The sequence below is a fragment of the Cryptomeria japonica genome, chromosome 3 (assembly GCF_030272615.1).
Source record: "Cryptomeria japonica chromosome 3, Sugi_1.0, whole genome shotgun sequence".
Classification (NCBI taxonomy): Eukaryota; Viridiplantae; Streptophyta; class Pinopsida; order Cupressales; family Cupressaceae; genus Cryptomeria; species Cryptomeria japonica.
This window is the reverse complement of record NC_081407.1, coordinates 310,691,809-310,715,362: the sequence shown is the minus strand read 5'-3', so window position 1 is coordinate 310,715,362 and position 23,554 is coordinate 310,691,809. Positions and strand designations below refer to the sequence as shown.

General features: G+C 37.5%; 2 protein-coding genes across 2 annotated transcripts; both read left to right on the top strand.

Annotated features, from left to right (window-relative positions):
* Positions 1-666: 666 nt before the first annotated feature.
* Positions 667-4,920, top strand: LOC131047957 (replication protein A 70 kDa DNA-binding subunit C-like). Its single transcript, XM_057981770.2, has 4 exons — positions 667-792; positions 3,018-3,295; positions 3,397-4,048; positions 4,597-4,920. Exons 1-4 carry the CDS (start codon positions 667-669, stop codon positions 4,918-4,920), a joined length of 1,380 nt encoding a protein of 459 aa, XP_057837753.2.
* Positions 4,921-14,093: 9,173 nt separating this feature from the next.
* On the top strand, positions 14,094-14,717 carry LOC131874124 (uncharacterized). The gene has a single exon (XM_059217366.1). The coding sequence runs from the start codon at positions 14,094-14,096 to the stop codon at positions 14,715-14,717; it is 624 nt and encodes a 207-aa protein (XP_059073349.1).
* Positions 14,718-23,554: the final 8,837 nt, after the last annotated feature.

Here is a 23,554-nt window from a genome sequence, read left to right as displayed (position 1 = left end):
GAAAGTATGATTTCTACTCAAAATCTCTAAAATCTGATCATAGATTATGAAAGTAGACAAAAAAATATGCACTTTCAAAAAAAGCGGCACCTGAAAAGGAGGTCGTATGAGCTCAAACGAGGCCTTTGAAGTTGCAGAATTGAGGATTGGACACGTACAACTGAGAGAATCCAAAAATTCTGAAAAACTTGTGCACCAAAATCAGAAAATAACCACACCACTGCGAAGATCACAAAATTTTAGCCCATTTCAAAAAAAATTGCACCAAAAAAGGAGCAAAAATGAGCAAGATATGGCCTTTCAAAGTTGGACTGCAAAATTGAAAAGCCCAATGGAGAGGGGTCAAAAAAATTTCAAAAAGCTGTTGATGTGGCGCTGATGTCAGCAATTCACTATCTTAAATTTGATGGTCGTATGACCATCGCAAAAACTTCACCTCCCTGCTGACTGGGCATCCGTACTGTACGGACTGTTGAATGTACGGTTGACTGGGTTGTCGTACGGATGCTGACGTGGCACTGTGCAGGGTGTACGGTGGTCGACCACGGGCCAGTGGCCGCCTGCCACGTGGCAGATGCGGGTCCATCGGTTTAGTGATGTCGGCGGGCTGGGGTAGTTGGAGGCGGGCCGGAAGTGAGGCGACCGGTGGGACCTACTCGGGCGGCGATGGGACGAGCGGTCGCTGGGCGGCGGAAAGGAGGCGGCCGTCGGAAGGCGGAGACCAACGGGAGGCGGCCAGCGGGACCTGCTCGGGCGGCGGCGGCAGCGAGTGACGTGGACCTGCGGCAGCAGGCAACGTGGTACCCGCTGCGGTACTATCTGCAGCGTGACCTGCAACACACGTACTGCAGGGGGGGTCTGTGGACCCCCAAAAAACACTTTTTGTTTTTTTTTTATTTTTTTATTTTTTGATCGCTTTTTTGATTTTTTGATTTTTTTTGAAAAATAAATTTTTTTGAAAAAAAATTTCGAAATCCGTACGATAATAGCCAAAATGGGGAAAAAAAATTTCTCACCAAAATAGGTCAACTTTATAGTTGAAATTTATGGAAACGGCCTCCCAGATTCAATGGTGATGTCCAAATCGCTGTATGACACCCCCAAAAAATGAAGATCCCCAAATCTGAAAATAGAAACCTTCCACGATGTCTCCAAAAACCAATCAATGAAGCCCCCCAATAACTCTGATACCATGTAGGATTTTGCCAAGATCAAGGGCACAATGAAAAGCATAAAAAGAGACAATAGAATGACAAGAACAAACTGTATTCTCATCAATATGCAAATGATCAACTGGATTAACCAATACAATGAATATAGCACTGCTTATATAAGCAAGGCCATATGGATGTATGAGCACACAAATATGACATGTGGCTCAATGAGAAACAAGGGTAGGTAAGAAATACTAGGGGTAGGTAGGAGAAATAATATAATATTCCACAAGAGGTGGATGGCCCACCAAATGTGGAGTGTAACAACAAAATAAGACCACAAAAGGTGGAATTTCTCCTACAAGCTCTATCCGTATGTGCACACTTCCCTAAGTGTCTCAAATCCAAACTACGAAGAGATGCATTATCCTAAGTTAACTTAAGTAAGTGTAATAATATCCAAAATGAATATTTATTTACACCAACAGTTCCACTTGGCTATAGAAGGAACTTCAAAAGCTGTGGCCTATAACGCAATTGTCTGTGCTATGTAGTTATCGTCCGCATTGGTAAACAAACAAACACATTGCATGCTTGCACCCACAGCATTCTAAACACATGCAAAAAACAAAAAACACTGTGCCTGTATCTGCCTTTCCCTCCTATTTGTTTGTCTTTTTGCAACTCGTTCCTTCTGCATCCATGTGCCCATCTGTGTTGACAGCCCAAACTAATTAGGCTAATTCTTGTATCATTCAACTTTTATTTTGGCGGTGATTCCTTTTCCCTTCAAGTGCATTGTACCTATTGATTTGTCTTTCTGTTCTTGCATACACTTTCTATTTAACAAAACATAAAAAAAAATCCATTCCTCCACCTTGCAGTGCAAATTCAACCATGGCTTCCGCCTCCCAATCAGTTGAGCCCACACAACTGGCTTCTGCAGAAACTACGGTCAACTTATTCCTTCATATATTTTCCCGTGCTCATTTTTTTAACATTTGTTTATTGTCTATTTCCCCTTCATGCAAATGTTTCCCACTCTGTTTGTGTACATATATATACAACTCTATATATTTGATGTGTCTTCATGTGCATCTACATTGCTATCTATGCATATTCACAGTTGTTTGCTTCTTCAAATGTATTCATCCACTTATTGTCTTCTTCTTGTTTGTAAATATTAACCTTATATCTATTGCATACATACATCCACCTTTTTTGTCAAACTGAATTGATTAAGTTCAAAAAGAAATTATGGTGTTTTTATTTAAACTCTTTTTTTGGCTCCTACAGTGCATTATGTTTATTAATTTCTCTTGATTGATCTAACATGCTTTTTATGTTTCACCAAACAAACAAAAAACAACACTTCTACCTGCTGGAACACAATCCTCCTATGCCTTCAACACCTCACTCTACTCATGCCTTGGAAACCACTCCTACAAACCCTCTAGTGAACTTGTACATTTATACATTTTCCCATCTTTTTCTGATCTGCATTCATTTATTGTCGTTCTTCCCTTCCCCTTTTAGAAAACTTATCCGCCCATCGATGGAAATGAATACACAATTACCAATACACTGTGCTCTATATGTGGAATCTCTCCATACCTATGCATTTCCTTTTTCCACTTTAACGCTATGCATCGCCACATGTAGTCCCACATATTCACGCCCCCTTTCCTATATACACATAGCTATATATATATATATATATATATATATATATATTCTTGCTTTCCCTAAATCTACTAAAAAACACATCAACAAACAAAAAAAAACCTCCACATATCCATATGCATACATACATATATACATTGCTTGCTATTTCTATTTAGCTTTCCTTTGCTGTCCTTGTAGGAGCTGGCCCCAGAAATACAACTAACCCCACATGCAATCCTCTCCATTAATGCCAGCGATGACGTTCTATCTCCAATACTTCATCTTTTGTCTTTTGAAAAATTGATAGACAGTGAAGATGACAATGCTCGGTATAGGCTCGTCCTCTCTGATGGTACCCACATGCAACTGTCAATCCTGCCACCAAAGTATAGTGAACTGCTACTTTCAGACACATTAAAGATAGGCTATGTGCTATCATTGACAGCTTATGCTTGTAGAACTATTTGGAACTCGAGGTAGGCTCTTCAATATGTTCATATACTTACTAATTGGCTTTTGAAATGATACATTGCACACTATGCTGGTTCTTAATCCTCTCTTTTTACCCATTTCACAGGGTTATAATAATATTCAAGCTTGTTGTCAAATTTACAAATTCACCATTGCTTGGAAAACCTAGATACTTGCTTCAAGAGCAAGAGCAAGCAATGTTTGCTCGCGAACCAACTCCCACAGCTAGACGTTCCCTTAAGTTTGGAATACACGTCCCACCTGCACAGCAAGAAACCTTTCAGAATATCAGCCCAATAAAAGCTTTGATCCCCTTCCAAAATAAATGGGCGATAAAAGGTCGTGTAATAAACAAGAGGAAAATGCATCAGTATAATACACCAAAATCCTCTGGGCAAGTCTTTAACTTTGACATGATAGATGCTGAAGGTACCGAAGTTAGAATAACGTGTTTTGGTGATATAGCTGAGATGCATTACCATAGGGTTGAACCAGGAGCATATTATTATCTGTCAAAAGGTTCCATTAAGGAAGCCAACACAAAATGGAATAAACTTAACAGTCATCTTGAGATTACTTTGGACCACAATTCAACATTAAAGCGTTGTGATCCACCTGTTGATGGTGAAGGTAATGCTTCTCGATTCACACCAATCAATGAACTTACAAACTGTAGCAACAACACTTTAGTCGATGTCATTGGTGTTGTCATTGATGTTAAAGACGCTGCACTAATATGTAGAAAAGATGGGAGCAAGGTGAACAAAGGGTTATCAAAATAAATGATATGTTGACTTTTTCTGTTGATGTTAATTTATGGGGGGTTGCTTGGGCACAATTAGGTGAAGATCTCAAGAATATGCATGTCGCTCAAACAATTGTTGTCCTTGAGGTCGCTAATGCTCATGTTGGTTATTTCAATGGAAAAGTGATCAACACAACCACAACAACCACTCTGAAAATAAATCCCCCTACACCAGAGGCAGCTGCACTTATCTCGAGAGGGAACATTCCTACTGGCCTTTTGCCACTCTCTTGTATTGTTGGTCAACTAAACTCCCAATACACTAGGATGACAATTGCATCTATCTTGGAACAAATGGTTGTCCTCTCTCAAAAAGTTGAAACCACTATTAGAGCTATTGTGGGAATCATCAAAATTGATTCCTTTTGCTATCCAGCCTGCCCTTTGCAATTTAACGACAAACAGTGTAAAAAAAAATGCATCCAACAAAATGACAATATATGGTTCTGTTCTAGATACCAAACTCAACTGCCAGAATGCAATTACAAATACTTATTACAGATCATGCTTCAAGACCATACAGACTCTCTTTGGGGTACTGCCTTTGATGAAGTTGGCACAAATTTGCTAGGCATCTCAGCCAAAGAACTTTACATGTTGCAGTATGATTTGCCTACAAATAGAACTCCTCAATCTATTATCAAGAATGTCCTCTTATCCACCTTTATTTTCACTCTCTCTGTTACAATAAAGACCTACAACTCGCAGACGAGACTAAAAACGACAATCACCAAAGCAACGCCTGTTGATCTTCAAGGTGAATGTGCTCTTTTGCTTGTAGACATTGCTCGGATGAGTGCAGCTACAGATTTCCATACCGATTAGTTCAGGGCCTTTTCATATGGCTTTTGATTTTTGATGTTTACATGCCTGTGCACTAATTTTCCCCAGTTTATGCGAACAATACAATATTGTCAAAGATCAATTATATAAGCATTGTTGAAACTCATATGCTCTTGGCTATGACAAACTTTACGGTTTTGTATTTCCTTATGTGTTGCTACAATGCTTATTTATAATTTTGATTGTCTATTTATTAACACACTTTTGCTTGCTTCTGGTCATCTCATCCCTTTGCTGTTATGCTCCTTTATGTCCTTATCTTCTTATTCAACTTCTATGTTTTTCAAATATTATTGATTGATACATTAATATTTATAGTATGTTGCGAAAAAAAAAAACCAAAAAAAAAACTATATGTTATCATCCATTTCCACTCTAATGACATATATATACTTATTGTTTCCCTCCCTGCACAGCCTTAGCCATGTTCAACTATACTTAGTTTTGTTTATAGCAATTTATCCCAGATTCTGTATATATACCAAATGGCTTTACCTATCACAAAACCAACCACTATAATAAAATCTCGACATTTAAACCATCATAACAATATACATCGATCTCTGCATCTACATCTGCCCTTTCACTTTTGGGTGTTAACAAACATATATATTGGTATATCCACTTCTGCAATACTCATTCACTACCCTCACACAAAAAAAACAGCTAACTGCAATTCCCGCTTTTTCCTGCAAAAAGAAATGGTTCCAAATGCAAACTTGTTTGTTGCCCTCCCTCTTTGCACTTCCTATGTCTCACTTTAACGTAAAAAAAACCTTGCAGGTTTACACCAATGCAGTGGTTCCTGAATACATGTGCATATGCCTATGATTATGTATACTTGTGTGTATATTTTTAAATTCTTCTATGTACTTATATTTGTGTATGTATCTATGTGTGTGTGCACACATGTATAAATAGCTATACCCATATATGTCTGCTTATTTGTATGTGTCTTTGTATGCTTGTACATATGTACTTATATCCATACATACTTGCATGCATATAAAAATACATACAGACATGCACACTCACACTCAAATATCCACACACACACATATACATACACATATACAATCATACATAGAGCCATAACAACATACACGCATACATACATACACACACACACATAAATATATACACACACATCCGCACCCACACACATGCACATATATATGTATGTGTATATATATGCGCACACACACACACACACACACACACACACACACACACACACACACACACATATATATACATATGTATCTATATGTGTGTATACACACACACACACACACACACACACACACACACATATATATATACATATGTATCTATATGTGTGTATACACACACACACACACATATATATATATATACATATGTATCTATATGTGTGTACACACACACACACACACACACATATATATATGGGTGAACTCACAAAGTTGGTTCCCACTTTTGCCAACGAAGGAAATTGGTGAAAGTGGAAAATTTTGTTTACGAGGGGTTTGAGCGAAGTGGGGGTGTTCGAACGAAATACCCTTTGGGGTTCGAGCAAAGACCCCACTTTGCTCGAACCCCATCTTTCGAGCGAAGCACCTTTAATGCCCGTTTATGTCATTTTTCAATTATAGCACGGGGGTTTGTTCATTCGAACCCCCCTAAAAAAGGGGGGTGCGCTCGAACCCCCCTTCGTTCGAACCCCTTTTTTAACACTTCTCTGAAGATTTCTACATTTTTTTGCAGATTTTTTGCCTTGAAACCTCTGGGTGAAGGCTCAAATGGAATGATCTTGACAACCCAAAATGTAGTATTATAGTCCTCGAAGAAAGCTTTCCAATGAATATAATTTTATTACATATTGAGTTTATTGTGAACTTGTTTTTTTAATTTTACCAAATATAGGTTTTTCACCAAACATGAACTTCTCTGTTCAATGAATTGGGAAAAATAGGAAACTAATTCAAAAAAACTCTGAAAAATATCTAAGCCCTGGGTATTGATGTCTTATTTCTAACAAATAAAATAAAATTGAATTTCGATATATATAGAATATGTTATGTGTTCAAATGTAAACCTATGTCTGAATTATGACTAGTCGGACTTCAAAACTTAATAAAATGAAAAATATTGAACATATCACTATCAAACCAACTGCAAGCCTTGGATATTGATGTTACAAACCAAAATTCGAAAGAATTGAGTTTTTATCATTTATAGAAAAAAAGTTATGCATTTCGGGAGGCACATCACTCTTAAAAAATGTAGTTTGTTGTAAAAAACTACTTTTCGAGGGAGATGGAAAAATTAAAAAAAAATCCTTTAAAAAAATTTGAAAAAAATATATATAGAATCTACATACAAAATTCTACAAATCTCTAATTTACATCATCTTCAAATTCTTAATAGTTTAAAAGTTATAGTTGTCGGAAGTTGAAGATTATTTTAAAATTGTTCATCTCAGTGTCAAAAGTGGCAAAAAAGTGGGAACCATTATTGTGAGTTCGCCCATATATATATGTGTGTGTGTGTGTGTGTGTGTGTGTACGTGCGTCCACATCCCACTGAGAGTTCATCTTTATACTTGTGCATTTTCACTCTTGCACACTCACAAACCAACAAATACGTGCTTCCTTCACTATTGGCCTTTTGCCTGCCATACACAAACCCTTTCTATTCCATCCAATTGTGAAAACATGCATACAAACATACATTCATTTATACATTCACACATACATACATATATATGTTTATTTGCATCTATATATCTATGTATGCCTGTCTCTGTATAAGTTACATATGCACGCCGACATTTGCTCCAGCCGGTGGTGGAGGGTGGAGAATCATTGGCAGGGAATTGGGGTTCTCCCATTTGCAGCATATTTAGCCACATCGAAAACACACATACACATATAATTTCCTTTTGCCTAGACCAGCTTTGAATCAAACATTCATACATACATTTATATATGCATTCATGCATACATACATATATATATTTATATATATCTGAATATGCCTATATGTCTCTATGTATATATGTCTTTGTACGGAATCCAACTTATGCTTCGGTCGGCAGTGGAGGGTGGAGAACCATTGGTAGGGAATTGGGGTTCTACTGTCCGGACCCTATTTAAGAACACAAAACAAAACACACACACACACACACATATGTGTGTGTGTGTGTTTTTATCTGTGTGTATGTGTGCACACATATATAAATAGCTATACCCATATATGTCTGCTTGTCTGTATGTGTCTTTGTATGCCTGTACATATGTACTTATATCCATACATACTTGCATGCATATAAACATACATACAAATGTGCACACTCACACTCAAATATCCACACACACACATATACATACACAGATACAATCATACATTAAGGCATAACAACATACACACACACACACATAATTATAAACACACACATCCACACCCACACACATGCACATATATATATGTATGTGCACACACACACACACACACACACACACACACACACACACACACACACACACACACACACACACACACACACACACACACACACACACACACACACACACACACACACACATAAATATATACACACACATTCACACACACACATATATATATGTGTGTGTGTGTGTGTGTGTGTGTGTGTATACACATACACACACACACACACACACATGTGTGTGTGTGTGTGTGTGTGTATACACATACACACACACACACACACACACATGTGTGTGTGTGTGTGTGTGTGTGTCCACATCCACATCCCACTGAAACTTAATCTTCATACTTGTGCATTTTCACTCTTGCACACTCACAAACCAACAAATACATGCTTCCTTCACTATTGGCCTTTTCCCTGCCATACACAAACCCTTTCTGTTCCATCCAATTGTAAAACATGCATACAAACATACATTCATTTATACATTCACACATACATACATATATATGTTTATCTGCATCTATATATCTATGTATGCCTGTGTCTGTATAAGTTACGTATGCGCGCCGACATTTGCTTCAACAGGCGGTGGAGGGTGGAGAACCATTGGCTGGGAATTGGGGTTCTGTCGTTTGCAGCATATTTAGCCACATCAAAAACACACATACACACACATCCACGTATAATTTCCTTTTGCCTAGACCAACTCTGAAACAAAAAATCATACATACATTTATATATGCATTCATGCATACATACATATATATATTTATATATATCTGAATATGCCTGTATGTCTGTATGTATATATGTCTCTATATGGAATCCAACTTATGCTCCGGTCGGCGGTGGAGGGTGGAGAACCATTGGTAGGGAATTGGGGTTCTACTGTCCGGAGCCTATTTAAGAACACAAAACAAAACACACACACACACACACACACACACATGCATACACACACACACACACGTGCACAAATATATATGTGTGTACTTGTGTGTATGTGTGTCTACACAATCACACACCGCCAAATGTGGTTCTTCAACATTGTGTGTTTCGCTCGCATGCCTGCCTCCCTTCTATATAATACAATTGTAAATCAAAGATACATACATACACTCATTTATACATTCAAATCTACATGCATATGTGTGTGTGTGTGTGTGTGTGTGTGTGTGTGTGTGTGTGTGTGTGTGTGTGTGTGTGTGTGTGTGTGTGTGTGTGTGTGTGTGTGTGTGTGTGTGTGTGTGTAAGCAAACATTTCCTTCAAACGATGGTGGAGGGTGGAGAACCATTGGCAGGGAATTGGGGTTCTACCATTTGCACCTTGTTTAAGCGCACACATATTATGCACTGTGCATCTCATGCTATGTTCAATAGACCTGTTATTTCCCCTGCTTCTCGATGCATGATCAAACTAGGCACCTTTTCATTCACCCCAGCTCCACTAATATGTTACAAAGCCTACCACCTCCACATATATTGCTTGACAAATATACAGATAGCTATTGTTACAATGTGCCATAGAACTGCATATCCATTTCCATGCCTGCATCATTTCATACACATACAAATGCCTGTACATACATACAAATATACCTTCCTTCCATACTATCTAATGCTTTATATGTATATGTACATATCTGATATTCTCATTCTTAAATCGCCATTAAAAATCTGATATACTCTACCCATTCAAAATATATCCAATAATTATGCAGCCTGCTGAAGAAGAATTCAATCTAAAGAAAGCTAAAAGAAGTCAACAAAATCAACGTTACTACTCAAAACACAAGGAAGATATTTCGAAAAGATGTCGGCTGGCTCACCTCAACTGTCAAAATCTCAACCCTTTGCAAGCCTCATTTACAACAAATACAATAAATACACCACCAACAGTTCTACCAAATGAAAATATTCATATACACAATGTCATGCCTGCTACTGCTTCAGCCACAGTCCAACAAACTTCCTTGCATTCCACAGAAAGCAATAAGACAGCTCCACCACAAGAAAGCCACTCTATCTACCACTATGCAATATTACAGAGTACAAATACACAACAATCTACAATAAATTATTTCTCTTCTATAGAATACATTGAAGCATTAAAGACCTTCCGTGCTCGCATTGATTCATTGTCAACACTTCAAACGTGTAGCATTTGTAAAGAAATATATATTGGGATGGTTGTTCGGAGATCTCACCCAACAATTATCTACTCTAGATGCTTCTCTGAAAGAGGCATTCATCGTTTCTCTTCAGCAAATAACTTAGACCCAGGTGAACAACCCCTTGTCTTAAAGAAGCTTACCCAAGTAGAGGAGATGCTTATTGCTCGCATATCTCCTATTTTGCAAGTCACTCACGCAAGAGGCAGCCAATACAAATACTTTGGGCACCAGATAAGTTTCCCTCAAGACATCTCTGAAATTGCCAAAAAATTGCCCCGCAAGTTGCAGGATTTGGAAGTCCTCATAATCCAAAGAACCAATATACAAGGCAATAAGTATGACTGTTATGTCAATAAATTCCATGTTATGGATGCATTGACATTTAAAATCCAACATGACCAATATTACAAGGATGTTATCATTGATTTTGATGCTTTCAACTTGCTACCTGATGTTACAACAAATGTTTCAGCTATGTTGAATATGTTGCAAGGCACTGAAATTGAGATAGTTGTTCCTCCAACAACAGATTATTCCGATGCTACAAATCCATTTGCCATAGAAAATTCATCATCCTTCATCCCAACTATGCTTGGTACAACTTGTGAGTTGGAGACCATTAAAGACACATTGCAGCTACATACTGATGAAAAGAATTTATTGCCTTGGCCTCAAATAAGCTCCTCCCCAATAAATGAATATAACACTGAAGGTTTGTTGCCTATGGCATTTCCAATGCTCTTTCCAACTAGTGCTGCCCTCCCGCTCCAGACACATCCCAAACATGTTCATTTGCACAAGTATGCACTGCACTTGATTAGATTCTATGACCAAAGGTTTGGTCAACATGTCAGGTTCCGGTATTTCATTTATAATCTCATTATGCGCCATCATTCACAGCAATCTACAACTGTCTTTATTAGAACTAATATAGAAGAGGCCTTCCCAAGCAATTTGCAGGCATTGCGTGAATGTTTGCAGAGCACACCTGATGACCACTTGCCCAAATAGGTGCTCCGCTTTGGCGCAACTCTTAGAGGCACTAGAGCATATTGGAATAAATCTAGAAAAGAGCTCACAGCTATGATCTCCCAGTTGGGTACCCCAACCCTCTTTTTCACATTGAGCTCAGCAGATACTAAATGGCCTGACTTGCATACCATTTTCAATGAAGACAAAGCCCAACAAATAGATTCCATAAGAAAACAACTAGTAGAAAATGTAATTCGCAATCCACACATAACAACCTTGTACTTACACAATAGGTTTACAATATTTTGCGAAGAAATTATTCAAAAATTATTCAAAGCAAAAGACCTCTGGTATAGATATGAATGGCAACATCATGGCTCAGCGCATATTCATGGATTCCTATGGCTCCCTGGTGCACCAAACATGGACATCATTGATTGGCACAATGACAATGAAGTCCATATGGCTAAAATATTCTTTGACACATACGTTTCTGCTTGGAACCCTCGTACCAAAGCTGACCGAAATAATACAGTTTCCTATGCTGCAATAGATGATCCATGCTTGGTTGATACAACAAAGATATTCTCAATGTCCCCAACAACCGATTATGAAGCACTGGTAAATACTTTGGAGAGACACACAAAATGCACACAAAATACATGTCTCAGGAAAAAAGGCAATTTATTCGAATGTCATTACAAGGCTCCATGGCCTGAACAACAAACATCTACATTGACAATTGATACTGACAATAAACCATGTTATACACCTGCAAGGAATGATGACCGCTTGAATATTCATAGCCCTTGCATGCTTTCAATATGGTGGGCTAACATTGATTGCCAGCCTGTTACTTCAAGAAAAGTAGTCTTACAATCCATTTCAAAGTACGCTTCAAAATCTGAAAAAAGATCAGAATCTTATACTGAAATGCTAAAAACTATTGTGAATGCAACTACTTCTGAAGATACTGTCTTGTCAACATACCAAAAATTTATGATGGAGATAATAGCAGACCGTGATATCAATGCACAAGAGACTTGTCATTTGTTGCAGAAATTGCCACTCATTGCTTGTAGCCGATAGTTTATATCTCTTAATGTTAGTAGAAAGGCACTACATCGTATCACAAAATCAGATCATGAAATAGATCTATCAACAAGCTATATCCATGCTTACATGCAACACCCTTCTCAATTGAATACAACAACTCTCTTGCAATCCACCCAGGAATTCTCATACATGCTGCAGCGAAAAAAAACAAAATGGCTACTTCGCCAGAAAAAAGCAATAGTAAATATATATCCAAACTTCACTGCCCCCCCCCCATTGAAGACAGTGATGAGTTTGAGATTTTTTGTCGGTTTGAACTCTTGCTCTACAAACCATTCCGTGACATACCAACAGATATAGGCACTTCCAAAGATCAAATTATACAAAATTGGAAACTCTTCAGTTTTGTTGGCTATGTTCGGTTAAGTGGTTGCAACATTCTACAGGCTCCTGCACTTCAAGATACAGATGATAGTGACACTAATGAATCTCAACATGAAGAACACTCAAATCTATTTGAATGGGAATTCCTATCTCAGATGGGCCCAACAAATAAATGTGCCACAGATGAACTACAAATGTTAGGTCGACATGACTATGATTTGAGCTACTCTTGGCCCACCGATATTCCAAATCAACAATTACAGTCTATTGTTGTCCAGTTCATATCTATAGCAAAATTACAATTTCAACCTCCTTTGAACCAACCCTTGCCCGCAATCCCCACCAAAACCAATCTCTCATCTAAGCAAAACCTTGCACTCCACATAATTCTACATCACCACTCTCAAAAAACTACAGCCCAACCTCTCCGAATGATTTATCAAGGAACAGCAGGAACAGGCAAATCATTCTTGATAGATTGCATCATACAAAAGTTGAATATATTTGGAACCAATACAAGAAACACATTATTTGTCCTTGCACCTACAGGTGTTGCTGCTTACAATATTCAAGGAACAACTATTCATGCTAGTCTCTGAATTCCTATAAAAGAAATGCATCCCTTGATAGGGCAAGCATTATTCACCTTCCAAGAATGTTTTAGGCATGTTAAATATCTTCTAATAGATGAAATGAGCTTCTTAGGTCCTAAATTGCTATTGAAGATTGACAGCCACCTCCGCCAAGCATTCCCTGATAAACAACATGAACCCTTTGGTGGACTCTCCATAATCCTTATGGGTGACCTTGGACAGCTCCCGCCTGTGATGGACAAACCAGCTTATGCTTTGCACTCTATAGCTCTCAACTTGTGGCAATCATTTACAATAGTTGTCACATTGCGTACAATTTTCCGCCAACAAGGTTCCTTTGTTAAACAACAACAATTCAGAAGCATGCTCCAAAACATTAGAGATGCCCAACCTAACAAGCATGACTGGCAAATGCTAATGAACCAAACAAATACAAATTTCACCCTTTTGTAGCAAAATGAATTCAACTCATCAATCCATTTATTTGCAACAAATAGCTCAACAATGCTGCACAACAAAAGAATGTTGAAGGCATTGAATTTGCCCATTGCTCTCAGTATTGCACATATTGCACAACAAACTAACAATGAATATGATAACAATGAACAGTTGCCATTGGAGCTACTATTATGTGAAAATCAGCAGGTAATGTTGCTAGCTAACTTATGGATTGAAGTTGGCCTTGTGAATGGATCCATTGGCCTTTTTAAAAACATTATCTATGAACCAAATACCAAACCACCAGACTTGCCAAACTTTGTTATTGTCTTCTTTCAGAATTACGAAGGCCCTCCATGGAATACATTGCATCCAAATGACATATCCATTGCTCCTATTGCCCGAGGTACGCATACACAAATTCCATTGACAACTGCTTGGGCGATAACTATTCACAAATCTCAAGGCCTAACATTAGATAAAGCTACAATAGACATAGGCAGCACTGAAAAGCAAGGCCTGACATTTACAGCTATCTCAAGGGTCAAATCAATTGATGGAATACGCATTCACCCACCTTTCTCATTTGAAAGGTATGCAAAAATGCAGAAAAGTACTTTTACCATTATAAGAAAGAAGGAAGAGACTCGCTTGCAGCAACTCTCAGCCATCACAAGCACATCACTGGATTCCAATCTACAGCTATGAAATGCTTTCAGCCATGCTTTCGCCTTTTCACCTTCACCAAACAAATGGTTAATATTCGGCAACAACCAATTTATCTTCTCCGCTTCTATTGCACAGGTAAAGATATTCCAAAACTAATGTATTGCAATTCCCACTTTATAGTTTTCCCATTTTTTGCTATGCTGTTTAAATTGAAATTTCGTTTCACATACTAACAAATTCAGTATTTTTGAAATTCCCTTCCCTCTGCAGGTTACCTTCGACATAAACACATTTCAATTCTAAATTACCGCAAAGTAAATTGTTTTCCCATCAGGTGCTTCACATTCATCACATACCATTCTGCATTCTCCAATGTTGTTCCACAACTACCCACGCTGCACCTCCAATGTAAGTTCTCCAAACTTTCATGATCTAAATAACTAAAATGTAATTTATTTACCGGATTTCCTCTTGCACAACCCCTAACTCTATCTATCTTTTAATTCTTCTCTACTCTTTCTAGATTCTAAAAAGCCATACACGTTACGGACACAACAAAAAATCAAAACGCAGTTTTGCTTCTCGCAGTTCTCTTTGAATACCTTTCTCTACCTCCTCACACATCATTGATATTAAACAAAATCAATACATAATCATAGTATCTCCCATATTGATTGCATTTCCACTTAACTAACTTCTCATCTCTTTGTTACATCTATTGTAGATTACGGAAGCAACCCTCCCACCAACCAAACTTTACCCATCATGCAAACACTATGACCTCCACCAAAGTCTGCCCCCTTCAGACAGGTAATTCATACTCGCAAATTAACATCTTGACTTTCTTTTTTTTCCAAACAAGCATGCCTCTAAACACGTATACTCTCTGCTTGCCAATAGCATTCCATTTAATTACTAACTACTAGTTATCATTTCCACATTGCAGCTTCGTCTAGAACATCATAACATACACTATACTTAACCTTCTTGTATTTGGCTTTTACTATGCAGTTTCATTTACCAGCAAACTGTCACCCATCCAAAGTAATGTCTCCTTCCCCAAATTTGTTATTCAATAACTGTCAAAATTAATTGAACTGCACTCTATCTTTTATTTTAAAAAATCACCATCTTCTAACAAAGGCTACCATGGTTTACCACCAAAAAGCACTCATAACCAGCTAAGACATCAAATTTTCCAGCACTAAATGTGTTCCTCCAAATTTTTGCTCTTCTTATTGTTTCTGAAGAATCACTACACCGCCACAAATACAACACAGCCATGCAAACAAACTATCACACCCACTCCTGCAAATTCACAGGTATGTTTAGGTTTTTATAGTGTTCATGCTTCCTCTTTCTTGTCTACGTCTCTATGGTTTTCCTCAAGGTATCTTATTTTACATATCTAAAACTGCTATAGAATTTTCAAGGAATTGATTTTATTTCTTTTAGGTATTCCAACACTAAATGTGTTCCTCCAGATTTTCGCTCTTCTCATTGTTTCTGAAGAATCACTGCACCGCCACAAATACAACACAGCCATGCAGACAAACTATCACACCCACTCCTGCAGATTCTCAGGTATGTTTAGGTTTTTATAGTGTTCATGCTTCCTCTTTCTTCTCTACGTCTCTATGGTTTTCCTCAAGGTATCTTATTTTACATATCTAAAATAGCTATAGAATTTTCAAGGAATTGATTTTATTTCTTTTAGGTATCATTACAGATGTCTTCTTCTCACTCAAGTTTTTACCAGTGCAAGATTATAGACTGCAGCCTCTTCCTCCAGTTCCTCGGCACTGCATCTTTCAGGTACTACCCTGCAACCACCTTTTGGTGTTCTTCTACTTACCTCTTACATCATTACAGTTTGGCTTGTTTGCATTAAAAAAACTTTAAATAATCAGACACTCAACACAAAATCTTAGTGACCATTATTTAATGTACAGTGCAACCATTTTCAAACTACAATTATATCCAATCATATTTTTGGACATTATTGCATAATCATATATTTCTATAATCCTATGCTTCATGTTCTCTTTCAGTGCATTTCCATATTTGTTGACCTTTCTACTAATTACATATTTTCTGTCATCTTTTAGGTTACCAACAATCTTATGCACAGATTAACATGCTTCACATTTTCCTTTTCTCTCGTTCCTCGAAAAATACGATTGATTTGGACAATATCTGTCCTTTATTGTGAACAACTAAACAACTTTTGCAATTTCACCATTGATGGTTGTACACATCACATTGCATAAATGCAACACCAATGCTAATTTCTTCTATATTGAGTTATCTTATTCTATGTTTAAACTTAGTTGGGTTTATATATCTTCCTTTTACAGACATGCCATTCATGTTCGCTTTCCTCCTTCTGTCAACTATTACAAACTATTATGCATTTTGTCTTCCTCTGCTGCACACACCCGTCCTATCGGCTTTCCGTTGCACGCATTCAAAAACATGCAACTGCTAGTATAACTATGTTATAATTATGTGCACTTTCTATTATACTATTGCAAGAATATATTATCTCAAATTAAAAGACAAGTACTGACCACTATGTGACATTGTTTAAGATTTTGGAGGTTCTAAATAATGAATAATATGTCAACTAGGCTATTTAAATTCTTTTAATAAGACAGAGGTCCATATTGTGGTGCAGGTTCTTGCTATAATATTTTTTATTGATAAAGTGAGGTAAGAATTTTATTTTTTTTTGGAGTGGTAAGCACTGTCGAGGGGGCACTACCCTATTATTAATCAGGGAAATCTAGATACAATATTTTTGGTTTTACTGGTTTCATACCTTCTCCCAGACCCCAAACTGAGGAAGACATCCCTGCAGAGGCAATGAAACATCATTGTAAAGATGCCATTAACTTTCTATCCCCGCCTTATATATATTTGGAATCGTGACAAATACAAAGGGGCAACAAAGAAGTATTCGATGATTCTTCATTTAATTGAATTGACTGAAGCACCAACGGATCTCCAACCCACTTGCTGATCTTATGGCAACTTTGACAGACCATCGTACCATAGCATCCAATAGATCTCCTCAGCACCAAAGCTATGCATACTGTAGGTTGACTCCTTTGTTGCTATTATATAGTTCTCCATATCCTTCCTTAAGCTTGGGCGATCCTAATGAAAAAGTTGCCCAGTTTCAATCCCAGCCAAGTCTTTTCTTGCAGAAAGCGCACCATTATGCTTCACTACACTTCTCGATCAGAGAAATCCTAGAGGGCTAGTCACACACTCAAAAGGCTGTTTGGCATCTCTACATTTGCCTTGTCCTATCTAAGGACATGTTCAATACCCTGCCATACCTCAACATTAGCTGCAACTGCTTCCAGACCTGAGGTACCAGTGTTTGCAAGCAGATCCGCTGCTTGATTTATTCTCTGTAGACATGAGAAAGCGTGATTTCCTCCAAACGGTTTAGCTTGTACCATATTACCTCAATCTATCCGTTTAAAGACCAGGAATTTACTCCCTTTGTCTTGATTGCATTAATGCAGATAAGAGAGTCCCCTTCAATATCTACTAACCATAATACCTTTTTTAAGGCATAAATCCTGCCCAACATTGATCGTCATCTTTTGATATTTTTAAAAGAGCCTATATCAAGTTTCCTTCATGATTTCTTAGAATGCATCCTATACCTAAGTGTCCTGGGTTTTCTCGTGCCATCGAAATTAAGCTTCAGTCTACCTTTCGGAAGGAGGGACCATTTAGGCTTCTTTCTCTGCTCCCTTGAATTGGACTTGGAGGAGATATAGTTTCAAGTAACAGATAGCCCCTTTCAGACTTTCATTAGATCATCATCCCAATTATAAGTTTTATTTTTTATTTTTTATGATACAGTAAAACTTTGTGAAGTTTCTAACTGGGTCAATTTTATACTTAACATCAGATAAAAATTAACCTAAGACAATCTATGATCCAAGCCTCGAAGGTTCTATCAGTTTTATGAAGATTACAACTAGCACTTGCACCTATAAGTGGTTCAAGCTGGGATACGCCGATAGGATATCAAATATAATTTAATATAGGTGGTTTGTGTTGGGATGTGAAGGCCAACAGTCACATGGATGTTTGTCTTCCTCAGAAGACTCTTCATTTCATATTTGAATTGTCTATATAAATGACTGAGTGCAGTCATGTATGTAGTAGGATTGATAACGATTAATAAGAGTATTCCATGTTTTGAGTGTGGATGTAGGCTTATTTGCTGAACCAAGATAAATCGTGTGTTGTCTCTTGTTTTTCTTCATTCTGTTTTGTTATCATTTTTCTGCTTGTTTTAAATCTTTACAATTGATATCAGAGCCACGGTTGGCTTGAGCGGAGATGGAAAGGTAGATAGATAGAGAATTGAAAATTCTTGAGAAGATGCAGAAGTCTGAAGTTAGAAAAACTAGTTGCTGGTATTGTGGCAAGCGAGGCCACATCAAAAGAAATTGTTGGTCTTTCAAGAAGGCTGAAAGGCAACTAAAAGATGAAGATACCGATTCAGTCATTGAGGAATTTCTTGCAAATTTAGACTCGGTGGAGAGTAAAATTGTGCAAGTGAAGGCTAAAACGAAACGTCGTGTACATTGGTGGGATGGTTGGAAAGATGAGGAGAATTTGGACTTGAAAGACGATAAGATTAATAGTGAAGTCGAAAAATTTCAAGAGAATGGTGATTGTCCCCGAACTGCTGAAGAGAGATGGCCTGTCGAGACCCAGATTCAATTCACTGTTAAGTTTACCTCCCGAGACAAGGAGGATGCAATCTGGAATGCTGCCAAGGAGGAGCAGAGTTATGGTCCTGGGAGCCTTAACAATGATGACAGGATACCCACGGATGGCCCAAAGCAAGCAGAATTTGCTACACACACCACTGATGACATGTTGATGTTTCCTTGGTTGAAGGAGGACCAGGAGGGTAGTCCAAACGACGTTGTCGTGGAGAAGCAAGGTGGTCAGAATCTCACGGTCGCCATGTTTCCCGAGGTGTTGGGAGTTTTTAGTTGCACACAATCAGAAGCGAAAGTTGTTTCTGTACATGATGTTGGCTTTGGTAAGGCTATAAGGGCTTTGTACATAGCCTGGCTTTGGCGAAGATAGAGCGGAGTCGAAGTGACAACGTCATGAAGTGCCATGACAAGTGGGAAGACGAGCAGATTCTAAATGGATTTAACAAGGCCTTTGTGAATGACGCCCTCGTTGAAGATAAACTCGCACTGGACCGGGAGGCATCTGAAGATCGGTCTTGGTTCGTATCCTACCGCACTCTTCTCAAACCCTCGCCTGATCTGGAGCAAGATCAGCGCATAGACGTTTATAAGGCTCCGTGTATTGATGCAGTAGGAGGCATGTTGGCGCTTATCTATCCGTGGACTAGGCTGGCGTTTGTAAATGCAAAGTCTCCTGTGAATTACGTGGTCGGTTTGGAAGGCATAGAGCAGAAGAAATACTCAGGGGTAGAAGAGCATGCCCCGTTGTTTTGGGGTCTTCAAAGAAAATGAACTTGCTTGAATTGGGAGTGATGAGGTCTGTGCTCTACATACGTATTTGCCGTCACACAGTGAAGAGAAGGTGCACCAGTTTGTTATTGCTAACTGCACGATGGGGCCAAAGTGGCCAAAAAAGTTACTGAATACTTCGTCGCCTGTGAGGATGATCTCGGAAATGATGTGGAGGTTATTGAATTATTTGCCAAGAAAGGGACGAAAGCAGCATATGATGCTTTGATCGCCAAAGATAGAGACAGATGTGGGATTACAGATGTGGTAATACAGAGGACGATGCCCTCCATGGTTGCTTCTACAAGAAACGAGGATCACCGATCAGAGAGTGCGGATCACCAGTCATGCATTAACAGTTCCGATGTGTCCGACTCCGAATGCCCAACTTCTGTTAGAATTTCCGCTGTTAATTAGGCTTTTGTGGGTGAGGGTGATAATTTGTTTCAGCTGGATGATCATGACCGGGAAGTCGAACAACAAGCAAGGCAATTTTTACATAATCCATACAAGGTGATCATCAGTTCACCAAATTTGAAGGCTAATCATTCAATAGGCCATATTGTGGAGGTTGTTTCTGATCAGTATGAGAAATATCCAAGATTGGTGAAACTTCTTGAGGAGATAATGGATGGAAGTTGGATTCTATTTGGGTATAGCCTAATCATTCAAATTGTCATCGACACATACAAATGTTTGGGTATTTCATATAAAGAGCTAAGAAAACTTAAAGGTTTGGATATTTATGTTTTGCACTGAAGGAAATAGATGTCTTATTTAAGAGATCTGATTCAATTGACATAATATGAATTGGGTGTTAAGGTGTACATTAATACGTGTTTGTTCATTTGGACTACTACAATGAACAATTAAACATGTCAAATATTTTGATGATTTTTTTAGCCCAAAAGACATGAAATGATCAAATCAACTAATATCTAAATATATTAAAATAAACCATAAAAACCATTTATCTATTGCACCAATAGTTGTGACTTTAAAGTTGTTAGTGTTGTTGACGAGTATCCATAATTGAATGCAATGTATTCTTTAGTTCTAAAAAGAAATGAATTATGTGATGCCACATCAACATACTAATAAAACATGACTTAGTACATAACTATCAATCTAACTTTTTCTTTGGACCTTTTTGGGCACCTCAATAAAGAACATGTTGATATAGCCTTGAAACCTTACTCATAACGGTCTTGTCAAATAAGTTGTAAAAAAAAAGAATGATTTAAAATTTTCACATAAAATTTTGAGAAGTGCGAAGTTAAGGACGTGCCTAATCTGCTTCTAAAAATGCATTGTTGTGTGACTGATAAATTCTATGTTATACGGATAGAATAACTGCATAATAAGCACAAAATGGTTGCAGAGTTTGGCAAGAAGCATTGCGACCTTTATCCCCTACTGTCGTATAAAGTTATTGATGTATGACAATGAATTTTTAGAACCAAAATAACTACAGGCCAAAATTAAGATGGTCAACTACCAAATCATCTTCGCCAAATACCTGCAAACTATAAGAAGCTTTTCATTTCAAAAGACTTATTAATTGAACCTAAATATCCTAAATAACCATTTTTTAGGATACTTGAGCCTATGCATCATTTTATTTCAAGGCTGCTCCAATGCAAAGAATCAAATCTATCCAAGAATTATTTCATTCACCAAAGCGGTTTGTCCCTTATTCGGTTGTCAATATCAAAGAGAGGCTTTACAGTCGATGGAAGTGTAGTTACGGTACATATGGACTTGGCAAAGCAAGAATTTGGCTTCAATTATGCAGGAGGCATCGCAATTCCTTGCGATGAGCTGTTGTTCGAGAAAATTCTCTGCCTATTTAGTCGAAATGATCTGTCTATTGTAAAGCATCTAAATTTAGAGAATTTGGCTTCAATTATGCAGGAGGCATCGCAATTCCTTGCGATGAGCTGTTGTTCGAGAAAATTCTCTGCCTATTTAGTCGAAATGATCTGTCTATTGTAAAGCATCTAAATTTAGAGGAGTTACTGCGTATATTATATGCCAACAAGGATTGGCGCCATTGCTCATCAGAGGTCATGCTATTCGAGAAGGATTCGACGCGTCTTCTGTTTGTTAACTGAATTGATTATATCTCATCACAATCTGAAGGATATGATCAAATTGTATGCATTGCATAGAAGAGGCCATGGTTTTAAGCTGGATAACTTAGCGAGAAGCATTTATATAGATCTGAAATGATAAAGTTAATCCTAGAAGTAGTGAATTAGCCCTAAATTGAGGTGTGCTGCAGAGTCTGGTAAATCCATCAGACCTGTTATTTTAAGTGTAAGGAATGTCGGTATTTAGACCGACTGGACTTCCTGAAAATGATTTTTCAGGTACAATGTAATTACTTAGTGTTTTTGTAAATTCAAGCCGTGAATTTCGAAGAAAATTTTCATTTCTGCTTCGCACGGGCTCCGTGAGTGTGGAGTTACTGTTTTCCTCAAAATTCGATGCATGTAAAGCCAAGAAAACTGTTTTTCAGTAATTCCGGCTATCGTGAAACTGCTGGATGGAGGATTATGCCTGTTTTCAGGCGTGAGACAGGTTTGGCACAAAATGTGGACACACAAGTCCACAATAAAACAAAGCCTATCGGCTAAATATGTTTGTCTAATAAATTATCCCTCTATACTTCAATATTCTAAAAATTTCCTTTTTTGTTTAAAAAATTCCTAACAATCTCACTTACGATTGTATTTTCTCTCGAATGCCCAATCTCACTTTTGATTGTTTTTTTAGGCCTTAAATGCCTTTTTCAAATATTTCCAAATATCTGTAATTAATTTATCTTTATAAAGTTTTTGTTTTTTAGTGAGTAATGTTATATAATTTACTAAAAATTACAATAATTATAAGCTTTTATTTCCAATGCACAATAAATATCCACTTTTGAATGTCTTAATGTCTTGTGACAAGAACTTCCAAATTAAATTACAAAATTATCATATGAAACAAATATTATATTTTGCCCTTTATGCTAGTTTCTTCGTTTTCATTTATTGATACTCAATGCCCTATTTTTTAATGATATAATATGCATTTAAACACCGTATCTTCTGAAATTACAAATAAAGCTGAGACAATGTCTTAAAAGGGCTTAATTGAATTGATGACGAATGGGCAGTGTAACATTCCATAAAGAAATATTCTCACTTGAAGGATTACTAAATGTGATTAACTTTCTTTGTAGATTACATTTTATGAATGGGATTTGGAGTTTCTTGTAGTTTTATATCGTATTCCATCATGGTATGAGGTAGACATGCCTCTACGAATTTATTGCACTATGTTGAGCTTCATGCTCATGGT

Bases quoted from the DNA above. Each gene is read 5' to 3' on its own strand.
- LOC131047957 (XM_057981770.2), top strand. From the start codon at position 667: ATGGGACGAGCGGTCGCTGGGCGGCGGAAAGGAGGCGGCCGTCGGAAG. The intron at 3,296-3,396 runs GTAGGCTCTTCA...CCCATTTCACAG, and splicing joins AGAACTATTTGGAACTCGAG to GGTTATAATAATATTCAAGC. The intron at 4,049-4,596 runs GTGAACAAAGGG...TACTTATTACAG, and splicing joins GTAGAAAAGATGGGAGCAAG to ATCATGCTTCAAGACCATAC.
- LOC131874124 (XM_059217366.1), top strand. From the start codon at position 14,094: ATGTTGAAGGCATTGAATTTGCCCATTGCTCTCAGTATTGCACATATT.